This window comes from Parastagonospora nodorum (assembly GCF_000146915.1).
Source record: "Parastagonospora nodorum SN15 chromosome Unknown scaffold_40, whole genome shotgun sequence".
In the NCBI taxonomy this organism is placed as follows: domain Eukaryota; kingdom Fungi; phylum Ascomycota; class Dothideomycetes; order Pleosporales; family Phaeosphaeriaceae; genus Parastagonospora; species Parastagonospora nodorum.
The window spans coordinates 60,097-80,344 of record NW_001884588.1 but is presented as its reverse complement, the minus strand read 5'-3'; the positions used below and the strand labels follow the sequence as shown (position 1 = coordinate 80,344).

General features: G+C 48.3%; 9 protein-coding genes across 9 annotated transcripts; 5 read left to right on the top strand and 4 right to left on the bottom strand.

The window, feature by feature from the left end:
- Positions 1–1,336: 1,336 nt before the first annotated feature.
- SNOG_15710 (hypothetical protein) lies at positions 1,337–3,735 on the top strand (the record flags this gene model as incomplete). The annotated part of the gene is made up of 3 exons (XM_001805797.1): positions 1,337–1,349; positions 1,508–1,977; positions 2,029–3,735. The coding sequence occupies 3 exons, from the start codon at positions 1,337–1,339 to the stop codon at positions 3,733–3,735; spliced, it is 2,190 nt and encodes a 729-aa protein (XP_001805849.1).
- Positions 3,736–4,250: 515 nt separating this feature from the next.
- On the bottom strand, positions 4,251–4,903 carry SNOG_15709 (hypothetical protein; the record flags this gene model as incomplete). Its single annotated transcript, XM_001805796.1, has 2 exons — positions 4,251–4,817; positions 4,877–4,903. 2 exons carry the CDS (start codon positions 4,901–4,903, stop codon positions 4,251–4,253), a joined length of 594 nt encoding a protein of 197 aa, XP_001805848.1.
- A 517-nt stretch (positions 4,904–5,420) lies between these two features.
- On the top strand, positions 5,421–7,252 carry SNOG_15708 (hypothetical protein; the record flags this gene model as incomplete). Its single annotated transcript, XM_001805795.1, has 4 exons — positions 5,421–5,466; positions 5,575–5,681; positions 5,731–7,087; positions 7,143–7,252. 4 exons carry the CDS (start codon positions 5,421–5,423, stop codon positions 7,250–7,252), a joined length of 1,620 nt encoding a protein of 539 aa, XP_001805847.1.
- A 192-nt stretch (positions 7,253–7,444) lies between these two features.
- Positions 7,445–9,160, bottom strand: SNOG_15707 (hypothetical protein; the record flags this gene model as incomplete). The annotated part of the gene is made up of 2 exons (XM_001805794.1): positions 7,445–8,683; positions 8,735–9,160. 2 exons carry the CDS (start codon positions 9,158–9,160, stop codon positions 7,445–7,447), a joined length of 1,665 nt encoding a protein of 554 aa, XP_001805846.1.
- Positions 9,161–9,653: 493 nt separating this feature from the next.
- SNOG_15706 (hypothetical protein) lies at positions 9,654–11,213 on the top strand (the record flags this gene model as incomplete). Its single annotated transcript, XM_001805793.1, has 4 exons — positions 9,654–9,771; positions 9,888–10,028; positions 10,064–10,364; positions 10,388–11,213. The coding sequence occupies 4 exons, from the start codon at positions 9,654–9,656 to the stop codon at positions 11,049–11,051; spliced, it is 1,224 nt and encodes a 407-aa protein (XP_001805845.1). The 3' UTR covers positions 11,052–11,213.
- Positions 11,214–11,504: 291 nt separating this feature from the next.
- Positions 11,505–12,567, top strand: SNOG_15704 (hypothetical protein; the record flags this gene model as incomplete). Its single annotated transcript, XM_001805792.1, has 2 exons — positions 11,505–11,673; positions 11,702–12,567. 2 exons carry the CDS (start codon positions 11,505–11,507, stop codon positions 12,565–12,567), a joined length of 1,035 nt encoding a protein of 344 aa, XP_001805844.1.
- Positions 12,568–12,739: 172 nt separating this feature from the next.
- SNOG_15703 (hypothetical protein) lies at positions 12,740–14,276 on the bottom strand. The gene has a single exon (XM_001805791.1). It carries the CDS (start codon positions 14,241–14,243, stop codon positions 12,894–12,896), a length of 1,350 nt encoding a protein of 449 aa, XP_001805843.1. The 5' UTR covers positions 14,244–14,276; the 3' UTR covers positions 12,740–12,893.
- A 459-nt stretch (positions 14,277–14,735) lies between these two features.
- Positions 14,736–14,985, top strand: SNOG_15702 (hypothetical protein; the record flags this gene model as incomplete). The annotated part of the gene is made up of 2 exons (XM_001805790.1): positions 14,736–14,777; positions 14,902–14,985. 2 exons carry the CDS (start codon positions 14,736–14,738, stop codon positions 14,983–14,985), a joined length of 126 nt encoding a protein of 41 aa, XP_001805842.1.
- A 904-nt stretch (positions 14,986–15,889) lies between these two features.
- Positions 15,890–16,145, bottom strand: SNOG_15701 (hypothetical protein; the record flags this gene model as incomplete). The annotated part of the gene is made up of 3 exons (XM_001805789.1): positions 15,890–15,927; positions 15,951–16,070; positions 16,091–16,145. The coding sequence occupies 3 exons, from the start codon at positions 16,143–16,145 to the stop codon at positions 15,890–15,892; spliced, it is 213 nt and encodes a 70-aa protein (XP_001805841.1).
- Between the last annotated feature and the right edge of the window lie 4,103 nt (positions 16,146–20,248).

Below are 20,248 nucleotides of genomic sequence, written 5' to 3'. Positions count from 1 at the left end.
ATATTTTGGATTTTCCAGAGTCAGAGTCGCACTGGGCGCTAGCAAACTATGGTTGGAATAACCCAAACATGATGTGTGCAGAGACTAGTGAAGGGCAGCAAGGCAGCGATGATCCTCAGCAACAGCCTTTACCTCGAGAGTAAGACTCTCTTTTATAAGGGCTCGGCATGTAAATATGTATTACACCATTGGCGTTATTAAGACAAATGAGCGCCCTCGTGCAAAGCTCTTGCAGGAAGTTCGTGCAGTAATATCAACTCATTAGCATGAGTTCTCAACTCTTTCGCATCTCAGCGTATTCCCTTATCAGCAATAGCTTGCGGGGAGTGTCTGAAGTTAGAAGAAACATATGTTTAGCAAAGCGGAATACAATGGTACAAAACGATCTAGCCTTACTAAGTATTTTCTTACTTTAAACATCGCTTTAGTTTTAGTTAACTAGAGTATATTATTTAACTAGAAATAAGATATAGACATTTTTTTTTGGCATAGAAGAGCTTAGATTTTTCTATACTAACGTTATACTAAGGCTAGGTATAGATAAAGAATCATAAGATAACTCTCTTAATTAAAGACTGCTTAATATTATCCTAGCATCTATGCATTAGGAAATATCATGGGCGGTAACAAGTATTCCAGTTTGCATGTCGTCTAAGGGTAAATCAGCTTCTTATATTGTGTAGGAATTTAATTTCAAGGGATACTTTGCTTTGTGAAAACCTGGTTCAGAATAGAGCATCGTAACGTCTAAGACTTAGGGCTTTTGCACTTTCGCACTTTTGCACTTTTGATACGACTCCGACCGATTGATATCCATTTGGACAATGCGAAGGTTCCTGGAAGTTTTGCGTGCGTGATTAATCATTAGTCGTGACGGGAACTGCAGATCGCGTGCTCGTGAAGTCTTCCGCGACCTTGCGTCGCTTCTACCCATCTAAACCAAACTCGCTTAGCGCATTTGACGTCACCTGCAAGATCGCAATAAAACATGGCTCTGTAGCGACAATCACTTCCCTCTGGGCTAACTTCGGATGCGAGACCCACTCTCGTACAGACACCAAAGGTCATCCGAAGCTTCACCGTCTGCACTTTTCTGCATCAAGCCGCTATGGACGCTTGTATCCGCTCTCCCCTCACCGCCAAGACGAAATGCGGAGAGCGGTTGGAGAGAGCGGCGCCGTTTTTGTGGAGGGCTCGTTACGAGGACTATACGGGACTGCATTTATTGCCGAATGACGATGATCGATCGTGAGATGCAGGCAAAATTTCTGGAAGTATTTAGCTCCGCTTGATTCCGGGAGTTACGGAAAACTGTACCAGCAAACTCTTGGGCAAAATGAGGTACTCTAGTGCGCTTGCAGTGAGCGTTGCTCTACTGCCGAACCCGGTTGATTCTCAAGGATACACAAACCAGTCGGAGGTTCCTCTATATGGGCAAAGTCCTCCGGTATATCCCAGCCGTAAGCTTAAGAGAACCTTCCAGTCTTCTGATACTGATGTTGTGTAGCTGTCGGCAACGGAACGACTTCATCTGCTTGGGCGTCAGCATATGCTCGTGCTAGGGATGTCGTAGCTCAATTGACACTGGAAGAGAAGTCCAACCTCACACATGGTGTCTCTGGCCCTTGTGTAGGCCAAACAGGTGCTGTACCTCGCCTCCAAATCCCGGAGCTCTGTTTCGCAGATGCACCAGCTGGTGTGCGAGGACAAGAGTTTGTCTCAGCTTTCCCTGCCGGTATTCATCTTGGAGCAACCTTCGATAGAGGGCTTATGCTCAAGTATGGCCAGGCTCTTGGAAAGGAGTACAGAGGCAAGGGGATCCACGTCGCCCTGGGTCCATTCATCGGACCCATTGGAAGAATAGTAAGAGGTGGCCGGAATTGGGAAGGCCTTGGATCGGATCCATACCTGAACGGTATCGGAGGCGGTGCCATCACTAAAGGCATTCAAGAGAAGGGTGTAATCGCTACACCTAAGGTAAGACAGATTTGCGAGATGCGCTTTACCACAAGCTGACGACTTTGATAGCATTGGATTGCCCAGGAACAAGAGTACAGGCGCCGCCCTGGCGAAGAAGGCGAAGCCGTATCGTCCAACGTAGATGACCGGACATTGCACGAGCTCTACGCCTGGCCATTCGGAGATGCTCTATCAGCAGGAGCCGGTTCTATAATGTGTTCGTACCAGAGGATTAATAACTCGTACGGATGCCAGAACAGTAAAATTCTTAATGGTATCTTGAAGGAAGAGATGGGCTTCGAGGGCTTCGTGGTTTCTGACTGGGATGCTCAACACGCTGGTGTTGCGTCAGCTAATGCAGGACTCGACGTTGTTATGCCTGTTCCTAAGTTCTGGGGAGGCAATCTGACCGACTCCGTCAAGAATGGATCGGTCACAACCGAGAGGCTGGACGATATGAACGCAAGACTACTCGCAGCATGGTTCTACCTCAACCAGGATGAAGGCTTCCCCGAGAACGCGGTATACCCGTACAATGTCAAGCATGAGATTGTTGACGTACGCGAAGACCATGGATCCCTCATCCGGGAGATCGGGGCTGCTGGAACAGTGCTGGTGAAGAACGTCAACAACACCTTGCCGCTGAAACATCCCCGCTTCCTTAACATCTATGGCTATGATGCAGAAGTTAAGGCTCAACCTTGGAACAACAACGCCCGCTTCGGTGGTGGCTACGAGGAGAATTTTGGCTGGAGCACGCTCAACGGTACCCTGATCACTGCAGGTGGATCAGGCTCAAGCACGCCTCCATACGTGATTAGTCCCTTCAAGGCAATCCAGGACCGCATAATCGCTGACCGTGGCACACTTCGATGGGATTTCTTCGGCGTCAACCCCACGGTATATGCCAATGCTGAGGCTTGCCTGGTGTTCATCAACACCTACGCATCCGAGAGCTTCGATCGCACTTCGCTCACTGATGAGTTCAGCGACACCCTCGTCAACAACGTGGCCACAAACTGCTCTAATACTATCGTCGTCATCCACTCTGCTGGCGTCCGCACAGTCGACGCGTGGATCGACCACCCCAATGTCACTGCTGTTCTCTTCGCCGGTGTTCCTGGTCAGGAAAGTGGACACGCAATCGCTGACGTGCTGTACGGTGATCTCAATCCCTCCGGTCGCTTGCCTTACACAGTCGCACGGAAGGAGTCTGACTACGGCCACTTGCTGAACTCAACCTTCGAGCCCGAGATTCCGGCTTTCTTGCAGTCCAACTTCACTGAAGGGCTTTACATCGACTACCGCCATTTCGACGCGCAGAACATTACACCACAGTACGAGTTCGGATACGGCCTTTCGTACACCACATTCAGCTATGCCGACTTGATAGTCGAACCTGTGTCGAACGGCAGTCTCTCGGCTTACCCGTCACCGTCAGTGCCGATTGTCCAAGGAGGCCATCCTGAGCTGTGGGAAACCGTGTACCGTGCGACTGTAAACATCACCAATACTGGGAAGGTTGCTGGACACGAGGTAGCACAGTTGTACCTCGGTGTACCCAATTCGCCCAAGAAGCAGCTGAGAGGCTTCGAGCGTGTTGGCCTCTTGCAGCCTGGTGAGAGCGTGGAAGTAGAATTCTTGCTGCACAGGCGCGACTTGAGTATCTGGAATGTCGTTTCCCAGAACTGGGAGCTTCAGAAGGGCACATATCCGGTCTGGCTGGGAGCTAGTAGCCGTGATGTCAGGCAGGAAAGTGAAATTGTTGTACAGTGAGTTAGCAGAGATGCTCAAGGAAGAGCATAAGCATACTATACCATAGCTATAGTGTTAGTAATGCATAATCTAATACGATGCTCATCACGATGTTTCCTCTTCCACGGCGGTGTTAACACGGACCTTTGGTCGGCTAGCTCGCATGTCATGAACTCTCCTTCGCCGTCATTCGTAGTTTCGGCCCGAGTCCAGTCCTAGCCCACGGCAAACTTTCTGTCTTTCAAGGAAGATGTCGTGGTGTCGGAGCACTGCTCAGGTTTGTATGTGCTCATTGGAGAAAAGTCAGGGATGCTTTCGTAAGTCTCTTCAACTTAGTACGGGGTTGCCAATATTGAGAGACGTAGACTGGCATGATCGTTGGTAATTCGTATTCGAACTGGCCAAAGAGCCTTCTGAAGTTGAGATTGTGGTATATACGAATTGAAAGTCTATGTTTGCAAATGAGAACAAGATTCGGACAGGCTCATAACGTACCGACGATAAAGAAATCTACAAGAGGAGCATCGCTCAAAGCGCTAGAAGAAGACCACAGGATCGGCCTGTAACTCGCTCAGGCCGGGCAGAGAATCATGTATAACAGTGAAAAATCGATCGTGCGTTGCTGGCGGATCGTCTTGCTTGTCCGTTAATGGTGTGAACCGAACTTTGCGCACCAGATTCTTCGCCTCAGGACTAAGGTGCCTTATGAAGTCCAGTACAGGTAAATAATTGAAAGCATAGAAATGAAACTGGTTCTCAGAGAATATGATGGAAAGACATTCGTGATAGATGAGGCGGTTGACACGCAGGATGTCGAGCGTCAAGTCTCTGTCGGGGTGTGGCCGGCATTTGCGATTCCACTTCTTGCTGATAACGTTCGTATCGCAGTCTGTGTAGAGCAAAAATCGTTTGTTGGACGACGGTAAGACATATCGGAAGATCTCTCGTCGTATCTCGGACGGTATGCGCAATAATGGCGGATAGCTGTCCAAGGCTGAGAGGGTCTCCGGTATCGATATTTGCTTCGAAACCGAGTCTCTTGACGGCCTCTCTCTTCGCTGCAGGTGTATCTCATCGGTGTATCCTCTGGCAGTGGGTGTCATCTGATCTGACATTAAGCATTCATCTCACGAAGTTGGGATGTATCATTTCGGTCACTGACCTTCTTGGCGAAAGTCTTCACCGGCATGGTTCCAAGAATAACAAGGCGTTCGGAAGATGATCTGGGCACCAGCAAGATGTACGAGGCACTCTAAGACAATGTATGCGTTCCGGCCCCGCTACACAGACATGTAAGCGTGCGGGCAGAGGTCACGAGCGCTTATTTCGCTGTTATATGAGTACCACCGAAGGGTACAGCGCCAAATGATTAGGCAATACTAGCTTCCGCGGTGTGTATGCGAGATCGTCGATTGCTTTGTGTTATGGCGAGGGCGCGACGGGTGTCACCAATGCATGGAAGCGGAATGGAAGGATGACAGAAGGTCGCGGATGTGGCAGGTCTTGGCATCGGGGAAACGTGGTCCCGGGCGCTCCTGCCCTGGCGTGTATTGCCTAGTAATTTTTGTGAGCGCGTCTGCGGGGGACAACATCACGGCTGCGCATAGCTCCACGATACCCACCACACGACTTCTCGGGCCAGTTTCGATTCTTTTGCGATCTCGGTATACTACACTTGAAGTTTCGTCGATTCCAGTTCAGCAACCATGTCGTTTGGCGGCCAAACACCCACTATTGTGGTGCTGCGGGAGGGTAGGTGCCTCGAAGCTCTCCAACATGCACTATAACTAACATAGGCAGGTACCGATCAATCACAAGGACGCGGTCAGGTGATATCGAACATAAATGCCTGTCTCGCAGTGCAGTCGACTATCAAGGGCACGCTAGGTCCCTACGGTGGTGACCTTCTCATGGTAGACGAGAATGGCAGGCAGACTATCACCAACGATGGAGCCACAGTTATGAAGGTAGCTACATTCTTCAAGGATTGCAGAAGCAATGACTGATCCAACTTAGCTCCTCGACATTGTTCACCCGGCCGCCCGCATCCTCACCGACATCGCCCGTTCGCAGGACGCCGAGGTTGGCGACGGCACAACATCCGTGGTCGTGCTTGCTGGAGAGATCTTGAAGGAGATCAAGGACTTCGTTGAGCAGGGTGTCAGCAGTCAGACAATTATCAAGGGTCTGCGGAGAGCGTCGAACCTTGCGGTGAACAAGATCATGGAGATTGCGGTCGACACAGCGGAGGGCAACCAGAGGGACACACTTCAGAAGCTCGCTGCGACAGCCATGAGCAGCAAGCTGATTCACCGAAACTCCAAGTTCTTCACCAAGATGGTCGTCGACGCAGTGCTGTCACTGGACCAGGACGAGCTGAACGAGAGACTCATTGGCGTAAAGAAGATCACTGGTGGGGCGCTGCAGGACTCACTTTTCGTCAACGGTGTCGCCTTCAAGAAGACCTTCTCCTACGCCGGTTTCGAGCAGCAACCCAAGTCGTTCAAGAACCCTAAGATCGTATGTCTCAACGTCGAGCTCGAGCTCAAGAGTGAAAAGGACAACGCCGAAGTCCGAGTCGAACAAGTATCCGAATACCAAGCGATTGTAGACGCGGAGTGGCAGATCATCTACAACAAGATGGAGGCACTATACAAGACTGGCGCAAAGATCGTGCTGAGCAAGCTCCCGATTGGCGACTTGGCAACACAATTCTTTGCAGACCGCGACGTTTTCTGTGCCGGACGAGTAGCAGCGGACGACCTCGATCGTGTCTGCAGAGCAACTGGCGCCAGCCTCCAGTCGACCTGCACTGACATACAGGAGAAGCACCTTGGAACCTGCGAGTCTTTCGATGAGAGGCAAATAGGTGGCGAGCGCTTCAACTTCTTCGAGGGCTGCCCCGAAGCCAGGACTTGCACATTGGTTCTCCGTGGTGGCGCAGAGCAGTTTATTGCAGAGGTCGAGCGCAGCTTACACGACGCCATCATGATCGTCAAGCGTGCGATTAAGAACCGAAACATTGTCGCCGGAGGCGGTGCAGTCGAGATGGAGATCTCATCATACCTACACAACTACGCCGACGCCAACATCCCCCACAAGCAACAGCCGATCATCAAGGCGTTCGCGAAGGCATTGGAGGTCATTCCAAGGCAACTATGCGACAACGCCGGTGTTGATGCTACGGACATTCTCAACCGTCTGAGGGTGGAACACAAGAAGGGAAACATCTGGGCTGGTGTCGACTTCTCCACTGAGAGCATCGCGAACAACATGGAGAAGTTTGTGTGGGAGCCGAGTCTGGTCAAGGTCAACGCTCTGCAGGCAGCGACAGAGGCGGCTTGTCTGATCTTGAGCGTTGACGAGACCATCAGTAAGCCACTTCATCATCCTGATTGATCGAGTGCGAATCGCTAACAACTTTACAGAAAACCAAGAGTCACAGGCACCACAAGCACCCAACAGGCCGCTGCCACAGGGCGCCGCACAGAGGGCTCTGGGTATGCGCGGACGCGGAAGGGGAATGCCCAGGCGATAGAAAGTCGATGGGAAGCAACGATGAAGATCACGACCAAGACATAGACGCCAACGCCGCGCTGAGATGTCTACGATAATGCAAAAAAGAATAAGATCAACAAGTGTCACATTCAATTGATCCTAGCCGTGACTTCATGTTTAACTTGCCATGCCTCTAAATATCTACAATAATGCATTCCAACGGCATCCCAGCTTACACATGCCTCCTCTTCTTCTTGTCCTCACCCCCACCCAAATTCATCCCGCTCTCCTCCCAACTCATCCCATAACTCCTCACCCTCGACCAGTAAAACGCGCGATCATTCTTCAGTCCAAACTCCCCCCAATCATCCGTCAGACGATTATAGCTCCAATACCCCTGCCACGTGAGTTTGTTATTCTTCGCGCCCTTGCCAGCCGTGCCCAGCCCAAGGACCATTTTATACATGTACTTGGGCGTGACGCCAGCCGTCTCCACTATCAGCGTGCCTTCGGTTTCGCTGGGTTCGGGGCCGGTTATGCGCCAGCGACCGAGCAGTGCGTCTTTCATTGGTGCGGAGGGGAGTGAGCCGTGGTGCTTGTGCATGTGTTCGGTGTACAGGTAGGGCACGACGTCTGCGGGTTCAGAGGTGGTGAGCAGTGAGATGCATGTGCCATCGCGCAGGAAGCGGATGTAGCGGTAGTAAGTCACGATGTGGATGGGGGAGTTCCAGGTTATGTTTGTCGGAGACGCTTGGCCGGCTCGCGTGTAGTTCACCGTGCTGATGTAGCAGCCGTTGAAGCGGATGCGGGGGCGACGTTGGAAGAGGGTGCGGAAGGTTGGGTAGGGGGAGGGCACGAGGAGGGATGTGGTGGCCGCGGGGGTAAAGGTGGGTTCGTCGGATTCATTGTCGGAATTGGTGCCTAGGTAGATGCCGCCTTCGCCGTCGTCGCCGAGGGGTTTGCCGTCGACTTGACATGTCCACGTATAGTGCATAGCAGCGAAACCATATTCGTGGCCGAGAGCGAGACGCTTCCACACGCGGTCTTCGGTCGCGACGAGGTAGGCGAGGCGCTTGCAGACTTGAGCTAGACGAACGAAGGAGGCGACGTCGCGGATGGCTACTTGTTCAAGAATCTCCACGATGATTTCCTCGGGGACGCTGGCGATGGGACATGGTGGTGCGGGACTGAGGTCGGTTGGCGGTGGTTCGCCTTGGATGGAGAGACTGGAGAAGTCGCTGATGAGATCTTGCAAAGGGGCGGAGAGACCATGTAGGGAGTGGTGGGCGGTATTGGGCACTGTCTCCGAGGCGTTTGAGGGATTAGGGTCCTCTGGCTTCGGTATTGATGCGGATGCAGTGGATGATGTGGATGCTGAAGCTGCCAGCTTTGACGTCTTCTTCTTCCTAGCCTCAAAGTATGATGGTGGAAAGTGCTTAGCTTTGTAGATCTTGTCGACAGAGTCGTCAAGCTAACATGTGTCAATACCAATGATCCTCTGACTGAGTGTCCATATACTTACCTTGAAAGCTCTTCGGTACAGACTCAGACTGTCTCCTAGTCTACCTTCACTCTCCTTCTCTACAGCCTTTTCATAGTGCTCCAGAGCAGATACTGGTTCTCGACTCGCAGCAAGTGCAGCGGCGGTCTCGGTGGCGGTTTCATCCAGCCTCCGTCCATGCTGCTTCTCGCCTAGGTCTTGATACACATGAGGCGCTACATCGTCGACCTCTTCCACACTCTTTTGCCGTGTGTGGGTTGAAGTTGATACGTCCGGCGCATTGCTCCTAGATGGCCGAGGTTTGCTTGATGACGCGCCAGTATTTGCAGGTGTTGCAGAAGATACAGGCGCCTTGCCCTTAGTCCGGGCAGTCACTTCTTCTCTCCATTTCTGGCGGAAGGATTCAAGCTCAGCTTCGGTATTCGTTGGTTGATCTTTTGGGTCCATGTTGCGATCGATGTCCGAGAAGAGCGGATATAAGCGGTTCAGCGTTTAGTGGAAGGTCCGGCTTCGCAGCGCGTCAAGCAGAAGAGATTGAGTATGGGGTTCGCCACCAGGTGTCTAATAGGGATACATGTCTACAGCTGTGTGTGAGTTTTATGTGAATTCCGGTCTTCGCTGCCGCAGCGCGGTCAATTGTGCATGCGATGTTGGAGTCACCGCCATGACGTCCGCCACCCACGGTTCCGTCGCTTCGCTTCCGCGTCTGATAAGAAGCCGTCGCAATCGCAGCCAATGGGAGTGGCCACGCGCACCGATGCCGCTAAAGATTTGTAGTTCTAGAGCTAGACCGCCCTTACCTCATTGCCCGTCGCCTTCGTCACCACTCTAAAGGTTTCAGGACGATGCCAACACCGCCCTTTTCGCGTTCTTTGGGTATACACAGCACACCTCGTCCCGATTTGAGTGTGATACAGCCACTTTCCTACAGAAGGGCGAAATGGCGACCGCCACGCAAAGAGCCGAGGATGCGGACCAGAGCGCGGGCCTGGGTGAAGTGTCGCTCGGGCAAAAGATGTTGTCTGCCGTGTCAGGCAGTATCTTGACTTCATTATTAGGTATGTATATCAATTTTTCGGTGGTGTTCGGTAGTGTTCGGTAGTGTTTTCCGAACGCATGTTCAATCTGGTCATTTGAGTACCGGAACCACGCATGGACATACTGACTCCGACAGTGACACCGCTCGATGTCGTTCGCGTTCGCCTACAATCACAAGAAACCGTTCCCACTTCCTCATCGTCACAACCGCGCGTCTTCAATGGCGCAACACTCACACAATTCCGCGACCTGCCACCGAACATGGGCATATCGGCCTGTTGCAGAGAAAGTCTTCTGGGATGAACAACAAAGCACCCCTTCTGTGTGACCGGCCCGACCATGTCACCAATCAACCCCGCAGACATTGGATGCGCAGTAGAAGAGGTGGAGCGAAAGAACCATCAACAGCACATGGGATGGACTACGGAAGATTGCACAGAATGAGGGGCCCCGGACACTGTGGAGAGGGCTCTCCCCAACATTGGTCATGGCTGTGCCTGCCAATGTCATCTACTTCGCTGGATATGACTGGCTGCGAACGGCCCAAAGATCGCCATTCAGGGAAACCATACCAGATGCATACACCCCCCTCGTGGCCGGCGCGACAGCACGAGTGATGGCTGCAATCGTTGTCAGTCCGATCGAAATGTTCCGAACAAGAATGCAAGCGGCCAACCACACCGCCACTGCTGCTGGCCACTTCCGCGAGACAATGGATGGGCTCCGGACTATGGTTGGAACAGAGGGCGTCTTCAGTCTATGGAGGGGTCTCACATTGACGCTTTGGCGAGATGTGCCCTTCTCTGCGATATATTGGTGGGGCTATGAAGCAACGCGGAACCAACTCATCGACATTCGAGGAAGAACAGAAGCAAGGAATGACGGATACGAGTTCCGGATAGGCCGTGGCGACGAAAGAGTGCAAAGACGTAGTCGTTCAAGAAGTCGAGAGAACCGCAAAGACACAATCGTCGATAGTTTCGTTGCTGGGGCTGCCTCTGGGGCTGTCGCCGCCTTTGTAACCACACCTTTTGATGTTGGAAAGACACGGCAGCAAGTCTACCGACATGCTGGAGAAGCCGCCAAAGACGCCACAAAAGCACTGGCACCCGAAGAACAAACAATGCCCCGATTCCTGGCCCACATCTACCGTGAGCAAGGAGTTTCGGGTCTCTTCAGAGGCTGGGGAGCAAGATGTCTCAAAATCGCGCCGGCGTGTGCAATCATGATAAGCTGTTATGAGCTTGGCAAGAAGATGGCAACCGACATGAATGAGCGAAGAGAAAGAGAGCGAGCATAATCTCCCTTGGGCAGTTCTTTGTAAATTCTTTGTACATTTTGCATAGGGCGTTGCAGATGACGACCCCTCTCTTTTGCATTGCATCGCAAGGCGTTTTGACGGGCATTGGGACGGACGTTTGTTTACGACGGGCAAAATTTGGTAGATACCAGCGCGTGCTCTAAAAGCCTTCGCATGTACAATAACTTACACATAGTTCAATCTTGCACGATTGTATACTACACACTTTGCATCTAATGCATGCTCAGCTGATATGATAAAGTTTCTGTATCAACTTTACTTATTCACTTCGATCCTCGATATGTTGCGCGCGTCAATGGCCTGCCAAGCCTTTCACGCTAGTACATTCACATGACAGCGCGGAACGTGCACCCAAAACACGTCAACCCCAGCTTCTTTACGCGATCACGACCCCACCTCGATTCTCCCGAAACTACAACAGCTGCAGTCGCAATGCTCGACATAGAAGACTTTGAGAGCGCCTTTCCTGACGGTGTCACGTATTCCGATGGTGTTGTGCAGGCGATACAAGAGTTCCAACATGCCCTCGGTGGAAAGACGTTCTTTGAACGGTTGCTGGTTTTGCTCAAGGTTCAGGGTATCTCAATTGGATATCATGGCAGTGGAAATATACTGACAGATACCGACAGGAAGAAAGCTCTACCCACCCAAAAACACCCAGCAGCTTCGTGACCTGCACGAGCGCATCATCAACGCCGAGACCTCTCTACACAACAAGCATTGCTTGATCTTCTACCTCCTCAAAGATCTATCGCCGCAACACCATGGGCCGACTGAGCTTGCGACAAGCTTTGCGCGCGGTGTGCACCTTGAAACACGCTTCTGGACATTCATTGAAGGACTATGGGCTCTCGATCATCTGGAATTTAGGACTGCGGTCGGACACCTCACACACCCGAGCATCATACCGACGTTCCCCGATGAGATTATGCTCACACTCCTCAAGGGCCGCGAAAAGCTAGGCAGTGTGGGTGTGCAGAAGTCCCCCGAAGACGACATCCTGCCGCTAGCATACTACAACTGCGTCAAGCCGCCGCTAGAGGACCAGAAAGTCCGCAACGAGTTCGCGAAATACCTCTCATTGCGCAACGTCACCGAGACATACCACTGGATCCGGGATCGACCAGAGTACGAGCACAAGCCACTGCTTGAGATATTGATGGAACAGACGCTGGAGCGCAGCAACTGGTCAGGCGTTGGCGAGAAGGACTCATACCCGCGCTCAGACAAGGCGGTGGAGTTTGTCAGCTTGCCGTTCAATGAAGACGAGGAGGCTTTTGTTGAGAAGTTCTTAACCGAGGGCAAGGGCCGGAATTTCCAGGGTGCGCAGGATACAGTGCTGATGCGGAGGGTTGCCATGGGCAGGTTGGCTGATGTTGCAAATGACCATGATACGCGCGGAAGGAGAGTCGATGGCGTTACGTGGGACTTGCTTAAAGACGGTGTTAGCCATGGTCTAGGTCCGAGGAAGGACGAGGAGAGCTTCGTGGTTTGAAGAGACGTATTTCTGTGGGCGAGATAATGCATAGCGAGTGGCGTTTGGCAATCACATCAGTCTCATATGGCTTTTGACAGAATTTAGGGCCCTGACTATGGGTCCAGCTTCTCTCATTTATTCTCTTCCCGACATCAACACCTCTATCTTCTTCGTGTGAAGAAGCGTCAAATGATGGTGACGTGTTCAGCCTGAGTGATCACGACACATGCTACCGATTCATTACGCTTCGTTACGGTGCCGCCCAAAGCTCTCCAGCACAAATCGCTATGAAAACAAAGTCTAAAGCGTCATCACATATCTTCCACGCTTACCTCTCCCCTCCGCTACGCAGCCACAGCCCCCTCAACCAACCTCTCCACCCGCGTAACCTGTCTCAAAATGTCGCTCTTCCCTAAAACATCCACTCTCTGCTTCTTCCACACCTCCACCTCCTGCCCACCTCTAAGCACTCCCACCCTCATTGTCGACAACAGATTATGCGCCGCATTACTGTGCTCATATACGCCTCCATTAAACATCCCTGTCCCATCTTTGCCCACCGCACTCCGAATCAAACTCCTGCCTCCAGGGTGATCTTCAATAAACTGGCTGACGTCGTGAATCACACCTGCGACAGCAACCAGCATCTCGCCGGACTCTTTGCAACGCGCTTGGAAGTCGTCCCACGATATGACAGGGAGTTGGAAGAGGGGTAGGCCCCAATCAAGTCCTGAGCGCTTCTTGTCCAGGGCTTTTTGTTGTTGTTGCAACCGCCCTTTTTCAATCTCATTGGACCGGAAGGTTTTGAGCGAGTATGCGAGGGGGAAGGGGCCGAGGGAGAAGAGGTAAATGAGCCATTTGGTAGGGTCGTATTGGTACCAGATGATCGCGTTGCGATAATCGCTTGGGAATTCGTGGTGGAAGTTATGATATCCTTCTCCCATCGTTACCAACGCTGTCAAAACGTGGTCTCGAGGCGTGCGTCTGTCGTCGAACGGCTGCTCGCCGATCCAATGCGCGAGAGAGTTCACGCAAAATGTCGCCTGCTGGACGAAACACGCTCGAATGATGCCGGCGTAGACAAGGCCTCCCCACCAATCTCCCCATCCGAGGCCGGCTACGATCATGGGGAATATCCACGCGGCGAACAGCAGGCACTTGCCGTAGTGCTTGTGCTGCCAGACTACGACGGGGTCGCTGTCGAGATCACTGACGTCTGTTCGGCCTTTGACTTTGGGGTCGCTGTTCAATACCATCCATCCGATGTGCGAGAATAATAGGCCGCGCATAACGGAGTAGGGGTCCTTCATTGTGTCGGTCCATCGGTGGTGGGCGCGGTGATTTGCGCTCCACCATCGAGCACTACCTTGGATGGCTCCGGCGCCTGTGAAGGCTAGGAATAAGCGTAGCGGTAGACGAGCGGAGTAGCAGCGATGACTCCATAGTCGATGATATCCGCCTGTGATGCCGAAAGCTGTGCAGAAGTAGTACAGGACGGACCAGATGAGCGTAGGTCGTGTAAGTGGCGTGGTGCGTGTTAGGTAGAGTCCAAGAGCGGGTATGAGCACCACCAGCGTCGTGTTGAGCCAATTTATCTTCTTATACCAGTTCCGAAAAGTTACTTCTTGATATTGAATATGAGTCGATTTCGACGAGGTAGCCTTATCCTCTGGAATGCTGTCCAAGGCCGCCATGCTGGATATCAGTCCAGCAACTCAACAAGAACAAGAGGAAGCGCAGTTTAAACATTTCCGATTCCGGCTGCAGTCATCATCTACTTATACTGCACCCTTATCAAGCGGCTGCTTCCGGAGCGCGTTGCGACACGCTGTTCCCCAACAACAACGGTTGCCTAACCAGCGGGGCAAGCCGGCAACAACAAATTCTTCTGCATCGTGCGAGGCTCACGCTGCAATGTAGCTTGTTCCCTGCATATTGAGCTTCCTTAGACTGATGGATTCGGGCGGTGGAGTGATGTTCGTCGACTGGTGCATCCGCGGAACAGGAAAATGCTAGGCTAATTTGGGTCAAGATTGCGAAACTCGGGCTTACTGCGACGGGCTTGCTGAGCCAGCGTCAATTCCGCATGTTTGACTAGAAGTAGTTTTTGACCGTATTTCCAGCGAAATGGCATGGTAAGATAGCCTTGGCCTTTAGAACGGAGGCCGTGGATGCCGAAAGTCATCATGTTAGGGTTCGATAAGACAACGATTAGTACTGTGCCTACTGTAAGTTCTCATGCTGCAAGCTATTAGCTAAGACGGAAACGCAATTGGATTAGGCCTTCTGATAGCCTGAAGCTATACACCAGGTCTTCGTGTCGTAACCAAAGCCTAGTGACACTGCGTCTAGCTTCAGCCTACAGGATGGGCTACTGCTTGTTGTACTCGTCCAAGGGCCGAGGAGGAAGACAAGTTGCTTCCAAATGCCGTATGAAATCAAAGGCTCCTTTTCATGCTAGAAACAGATCTGTCGCTGGTACAGCCACCCCTGGTATACGTTGAAGGCTCGTCTTCTCCATTGAGGGAACCTGTACTCTTTAATAACATTCTCTTCGTTGCCCATGAATTTCGGCACGTGGGGCATGCCTTCTGTGCCAGGGCCTTGTCCCTCAGCCACATCTTCATGCATTCGCGATGGAATGGCGTACCACACTCACCAGCGCAATATGTAAAGTCCTGAGTGCTATTATCAAGCGATTCATAGCATATAGGGCAGTCGTTGTCTTTCTTGTCGCTATTCAGCCTACCATTCGGCTGCATGAGCTGGCGGAAGAAGGGCGACTTATGCACAACAGTTCTTCGTGGATTGTGTGCTCCTCCGCACTGCGAATATCTTGGCAGTCTGAACGAGAGACAGAGAATGCTCTCGAGCTACGGCGAGGAGCTAGCATACAAATTTGTATTAGGAACCAGCATTGGAATGACACCATAGGCGGATCTATACGGCCGTGTTGCTATTTCAGAAGCTTTTCGCGTAATCCGTATTATATTCTATACATCTTAAACATACTCTAAGAATTCCGGCATGCTCTCAGCCGTGACTGGAGACATACAGCTTTGTCTAAAACATATGCGAAGTGAACATGATTCAATGATGTAGCATAGCACGGTGTGATAGATTGTGTTATATTTCTCGGATGTACTAGAACAGACATAATCTAGCTATCGACGATTTTGTGGGGAATCTTGAAGTGATATGTGCTGTAGGAAAAGTTGGCATATTACAATACATAAGGAAGGCAGGACATGTCAGTCTCGTCGACGCTCCCAAAGTCCCTGTTAAATCTATAAGAAAGCTAGTCTTGTCAGTCTTCGCCATCGTCGCCGTTGGTAATGATCTATCCGCTGGCATGGTCCGCGTTTTCAACGCAGAGATCTGCCTCAGTTCGTTCTGAGTACCAGTCGCCCTTAGGGCTCCAGCTCTCGCCAAAGCAATCATTTCATTGGTGACGGCGGCCAGAAATGCTCGAAGCAGGCTGGCGTTGGTCTTGTCGCCTTTGTCAACTTCAAGCGACAGGTCTGTAGATATTTTAACGTACAGCCCCACAAGAAAGTGACGAAGTGGTGGAGCAGGAGTAGTGTTCTCATAGGCATAGCGAAAGACTTCTTCGCTTGGCTGGACGTTATCCTCGATATGGGCGCCGAAGATGTATGCTTCCGCCCATGTGTACGGTCTAGCTCCCTCTTCGCCATCAAGATCAACTGTGATGCAGATTTGGCCATAACACAACCACTTTTTGTAGACGCTGTATCCAACACTGCTAGCTCAGGGAATTCGTGAGAGGATAAAAGCTCCTGTTGAGGCCAGCCTTTTCGGCAAATTGGACACGGCGGAGTGCCGTCGCCATGCAGTTTCGCAAGCCAATCGTCCATGCACGACGAGTTGAATAATATTTCTATCCTGCAAGCTTCGTTTTCACGTTCTGTTATCTTCTCGTATTTACACTGGCATTTTTTTCAGTAATGTCGTCATGAACTAGTGGTTATTGTTACAGGAAACCGTGCTTGATCCGCCAGTGTCTTTTGAAGCTCTTGTTTGCACGTATATGAAGCGCTCGCTAGGGCTGCGTCTACGCTTGGACTTGCAAGCCTCTCGACAAATTCTGCGGTGGCACTGTGCTGCAGGACCGCATAGACAAATTTTCTCCAGGTGCACGCAACTCTACCAACATGTTCGACTGCGATGAGCTTCCAATGCTGCGACTGCTCCCAGAAGATTTGGCTGATCAGGAGGTGGTCGGAGTCACCCTTCAATTCTGATCGTCGGAAGCATTCCAAAATCCTTTGCGCCCATGCAATAGCTTCCTCTCGCGTGATCTGCCTTGGTTGCGGCATAAAGGAGATACCATCGTCATCTTCTAGGTCATTTAATGCTTGCTCTATTGCGTCATCCTCGGCTTTATCTTCATTGTCGTCCCCAGGCCCTGAAGCGACAGCAAATTCTAGCCTCGAACGTCTACGATAGTGGCATCCTGGAGTAGAAATGTCTCATTTGAAACGTTTCAAATGAGTAATTCGACTTCTTGAAGGGTAATGCATTGCTGTATCATCTCTTCATAGGTCTCATTGTCAGCAATAGGCTCTAGAAGAACCATGGCAATGCCGAGGCGACCTCTAGCGAGTCATAGGGTATTCGCGATCATGTTTCTGGAGACTTCTGTTAGTCGATTATCCATAACCCATCGCATGATTGGTGTAAGGTGTGCGTCCATCTGGTCTGTCATTTGATGTCCTAGAATGCGAGCTTAACAATGAGTTATTTTCCAATTGAAAACGGTCCGTCCAGAGCAAAATCAAAATACAGACTAGATGCCTTCTTCTGGCATGATGACGCACAATATCCGGGGGTTAGCATTGACTTCGCATATTCACGAAAACGAAAGAGGCTAGGACGGCTAGTAGGAGATTATATCATAGACTCGGATGCTAGCGTGCGAGTTATTGTTGGGATAGATATCAAATACAGTAGGAAGGAGAAGAGCGAGGCAACACTGTCAGTATAGCGTAATAGGCTTTTCTCCAATGCCAATAGGGATAGGCGAGAGTTACAAGTAGTTAGAGAAGTTAAAAGTCAAGTATCCGCTGCTCCTACTCTACTTATCTTCGTCTTACGTTTCTGTTCTACAGGCATTTCGTAATAAACAAGGACACCCTACGAATCATCTAGGCCTACAACTACTCTTATCCGACTTTGCTTATAAAGAACTTATAAGAGATGTGAACGACGGTAAAGCGCAGAAGATCGTAGTTTCCACACAGGTCTCTGTCAATATCTTGCTGCTGCAGAAGACAAGACCAGAAGGCAAAATGCACTTATTAAGCATACTTTCGTACTGGGAGTTAAGAAAAGAAAGAGATTAAGAATGGCCTCTTAAGAGATTACATCGAGTAATAAGCAAGATATGTTAAGGAAGAAGAGAGAGAAGCGAAGCGCATAACAGATAGCAATCTAGATTTCAAAATTACCATCACGCTGATAATCGAAAGTCATCTAGTTTATCACACCTTTAGTATCCAATGACTTAGAAAGCATTAATGAACCTCATATCGCTCCCTTCGTTAACTAGTTCTCCTGTTCCTCTGAACGAACAGTAGTTCCGGCGTTAGTCCTCTTCTATCCTTATCTAATTTGCAGACTTGTTAACAATTAAGCTACTTAATTAATTTAATTATTTCTTAACATTTTTATTAATTAAATTAAGTTAATTAGAGAAGCTTAGAAATTAAGTTAAATAGCAAGTAAATAGACCTACTTACCTAAATTTAACTAAATAATGTATTTAACTAGTAAGCTAGCTAAACTAGTAAGCTAGCTACTTTTTCTTAGCATTAATCTTTTCTATATAACTCTATATAAACTAGAATTATATTTTTTCTAGATATATTATAATATAAAGTTCTTTAGTTACTAAAGTGCTTAAGTATATAAAATTAACTAAGCAGAGAAAAATCTTAAAGATAATAAACTCTACTAGCCTTACTTTCTAAAGAAAGAACTATGCCTAGAAGGTATAAACTAATATATAAAGATTTCTATTTAATAAATTAATATAAGATTTCTGCAAAGTATTAATAAAAGGCTTAGAGGCAGTTATTCTTTAGCTACTTATAATCTATTAGTATATAAAATAGAAGAAATTAAGAGATAAGAGAAGCTAGATTCGAACTAATATATAGAGAGGGAAATAAGCGCTACTAAGTCTTCTATCTAATTTCTAGGTATAGATGCAAATGCATCTATACTATCCTCCTCTATATAACTCTATAAGTTCTTAACATATTAGAGATATTATTTTATATTTAGAAAGCTCTTATATAGAGCTTTCTAAAATCCTAGAAACTTTCTAAAAAAAACCTAGTATTACTAGAGTTAGAGCTAAATAAAGTAACGTAGCTTACTTAGCTTTAAACCTTAATAATATAAGCTATACTCTAATAAATCTCTTCTTATGTTAGGAAAATAAGTTTGTGGTATTTTAGTAGTATCGCCGCAATTTGCTAGTGATATAACTAATATAATAATTTAACAAAGTTACCTTAGTCTCTTTTTTTTGACAGCGATACGATATCTAGTCGATAAAATTAACAAAGTCGCTCTACCTAGCCAGAACGATAATTACGTAATATATACTAAAAGCCTTAAATATAGAGCAAGCTTTTCTCTTTAAAATGAGCTATAGATTACCTAATTCAGCCTAGTAGTTATAGAGATATAAGGCTTTAAAGTTTTAAGTTTTTTTAATAAAGAATCTAAAAAAGTTTATCTAAGTTAATAAACGCTCTACTAATATAGATACTATATAGTTAGCTTCAGCTACTAATTTTATAAACTATATTTCGTGACTATATTTTATACTCTAGTTAATCTTACTAATATTAAGGTATAGGCTGCGTCTATACTTAGAAATCTTTCTATTAATATCTTAAGCTTAATATTATAAGCTAGCTTTTAGGCATTAATAAAATGCTAATAGTTAGCATTTCTGCAGTAAAGTACGACTTATAAGCGATATATAACTAGTTTTAATATAATAGTTATATAACTGCTAACTCTTAGCATTATAAGCTACTCTAGTTATACGTAATAGCTTACGCAGATAGTTATTAGCATAGTTAGCAGAGCTTACGTAGCTTATAGTTAGTAGAGTAAGTAACTATAGAATCTCTTAATATATAGACTAGGATAATAAACTCTTATAGCTTATTATCTTTAACTTTATACTTTAAGTTACTTAATATATTATATTCTTTATAGAAGCTTACTCTTACTATCTTAGTATATTCTATCTCTATATCTAATGCTATCTGTTAAAACCTATTAAGTAGCTAATAATTAGATAGCTAGTATTAAAGAGCTTAAGTTAGTTTTTGCAGATAGAGTAAAGTAGCACTAGATTAGGCTAGCAAATAGGTATAGATAACTTACATATAGGTATAAGTTAGAGTATAGTTAAGTATAGGTTAACTAAGGTTAAGTTAACGCTAAGACTATATAAGTTAAAGTTAAGTATTATATAAGAAAGTTAAGTCTAGGTTAACCTAAGTTAATTTTATTATATAATACTTAACTATATAATTAAGTATTATATAAGCAAAAATTTAATCTTCTGTCGCAGTATTAATACACAAGGAACAGTGAAGTACTAATCCACGTAACTAAGCTAACTAAGCTTAGAAAGTAGACTAATGTTTCTCTG

Bases quoted from the DNA above. Each gene is read 5' to 3' on its own strand.
- SNOG_15703 (XM_001805791.1), bottom strand. From the start codon at position 14,243: ATGGCGGCCTTGGACAGCATTCCAGAGGATAAGGCTACCTCGTCGAAA.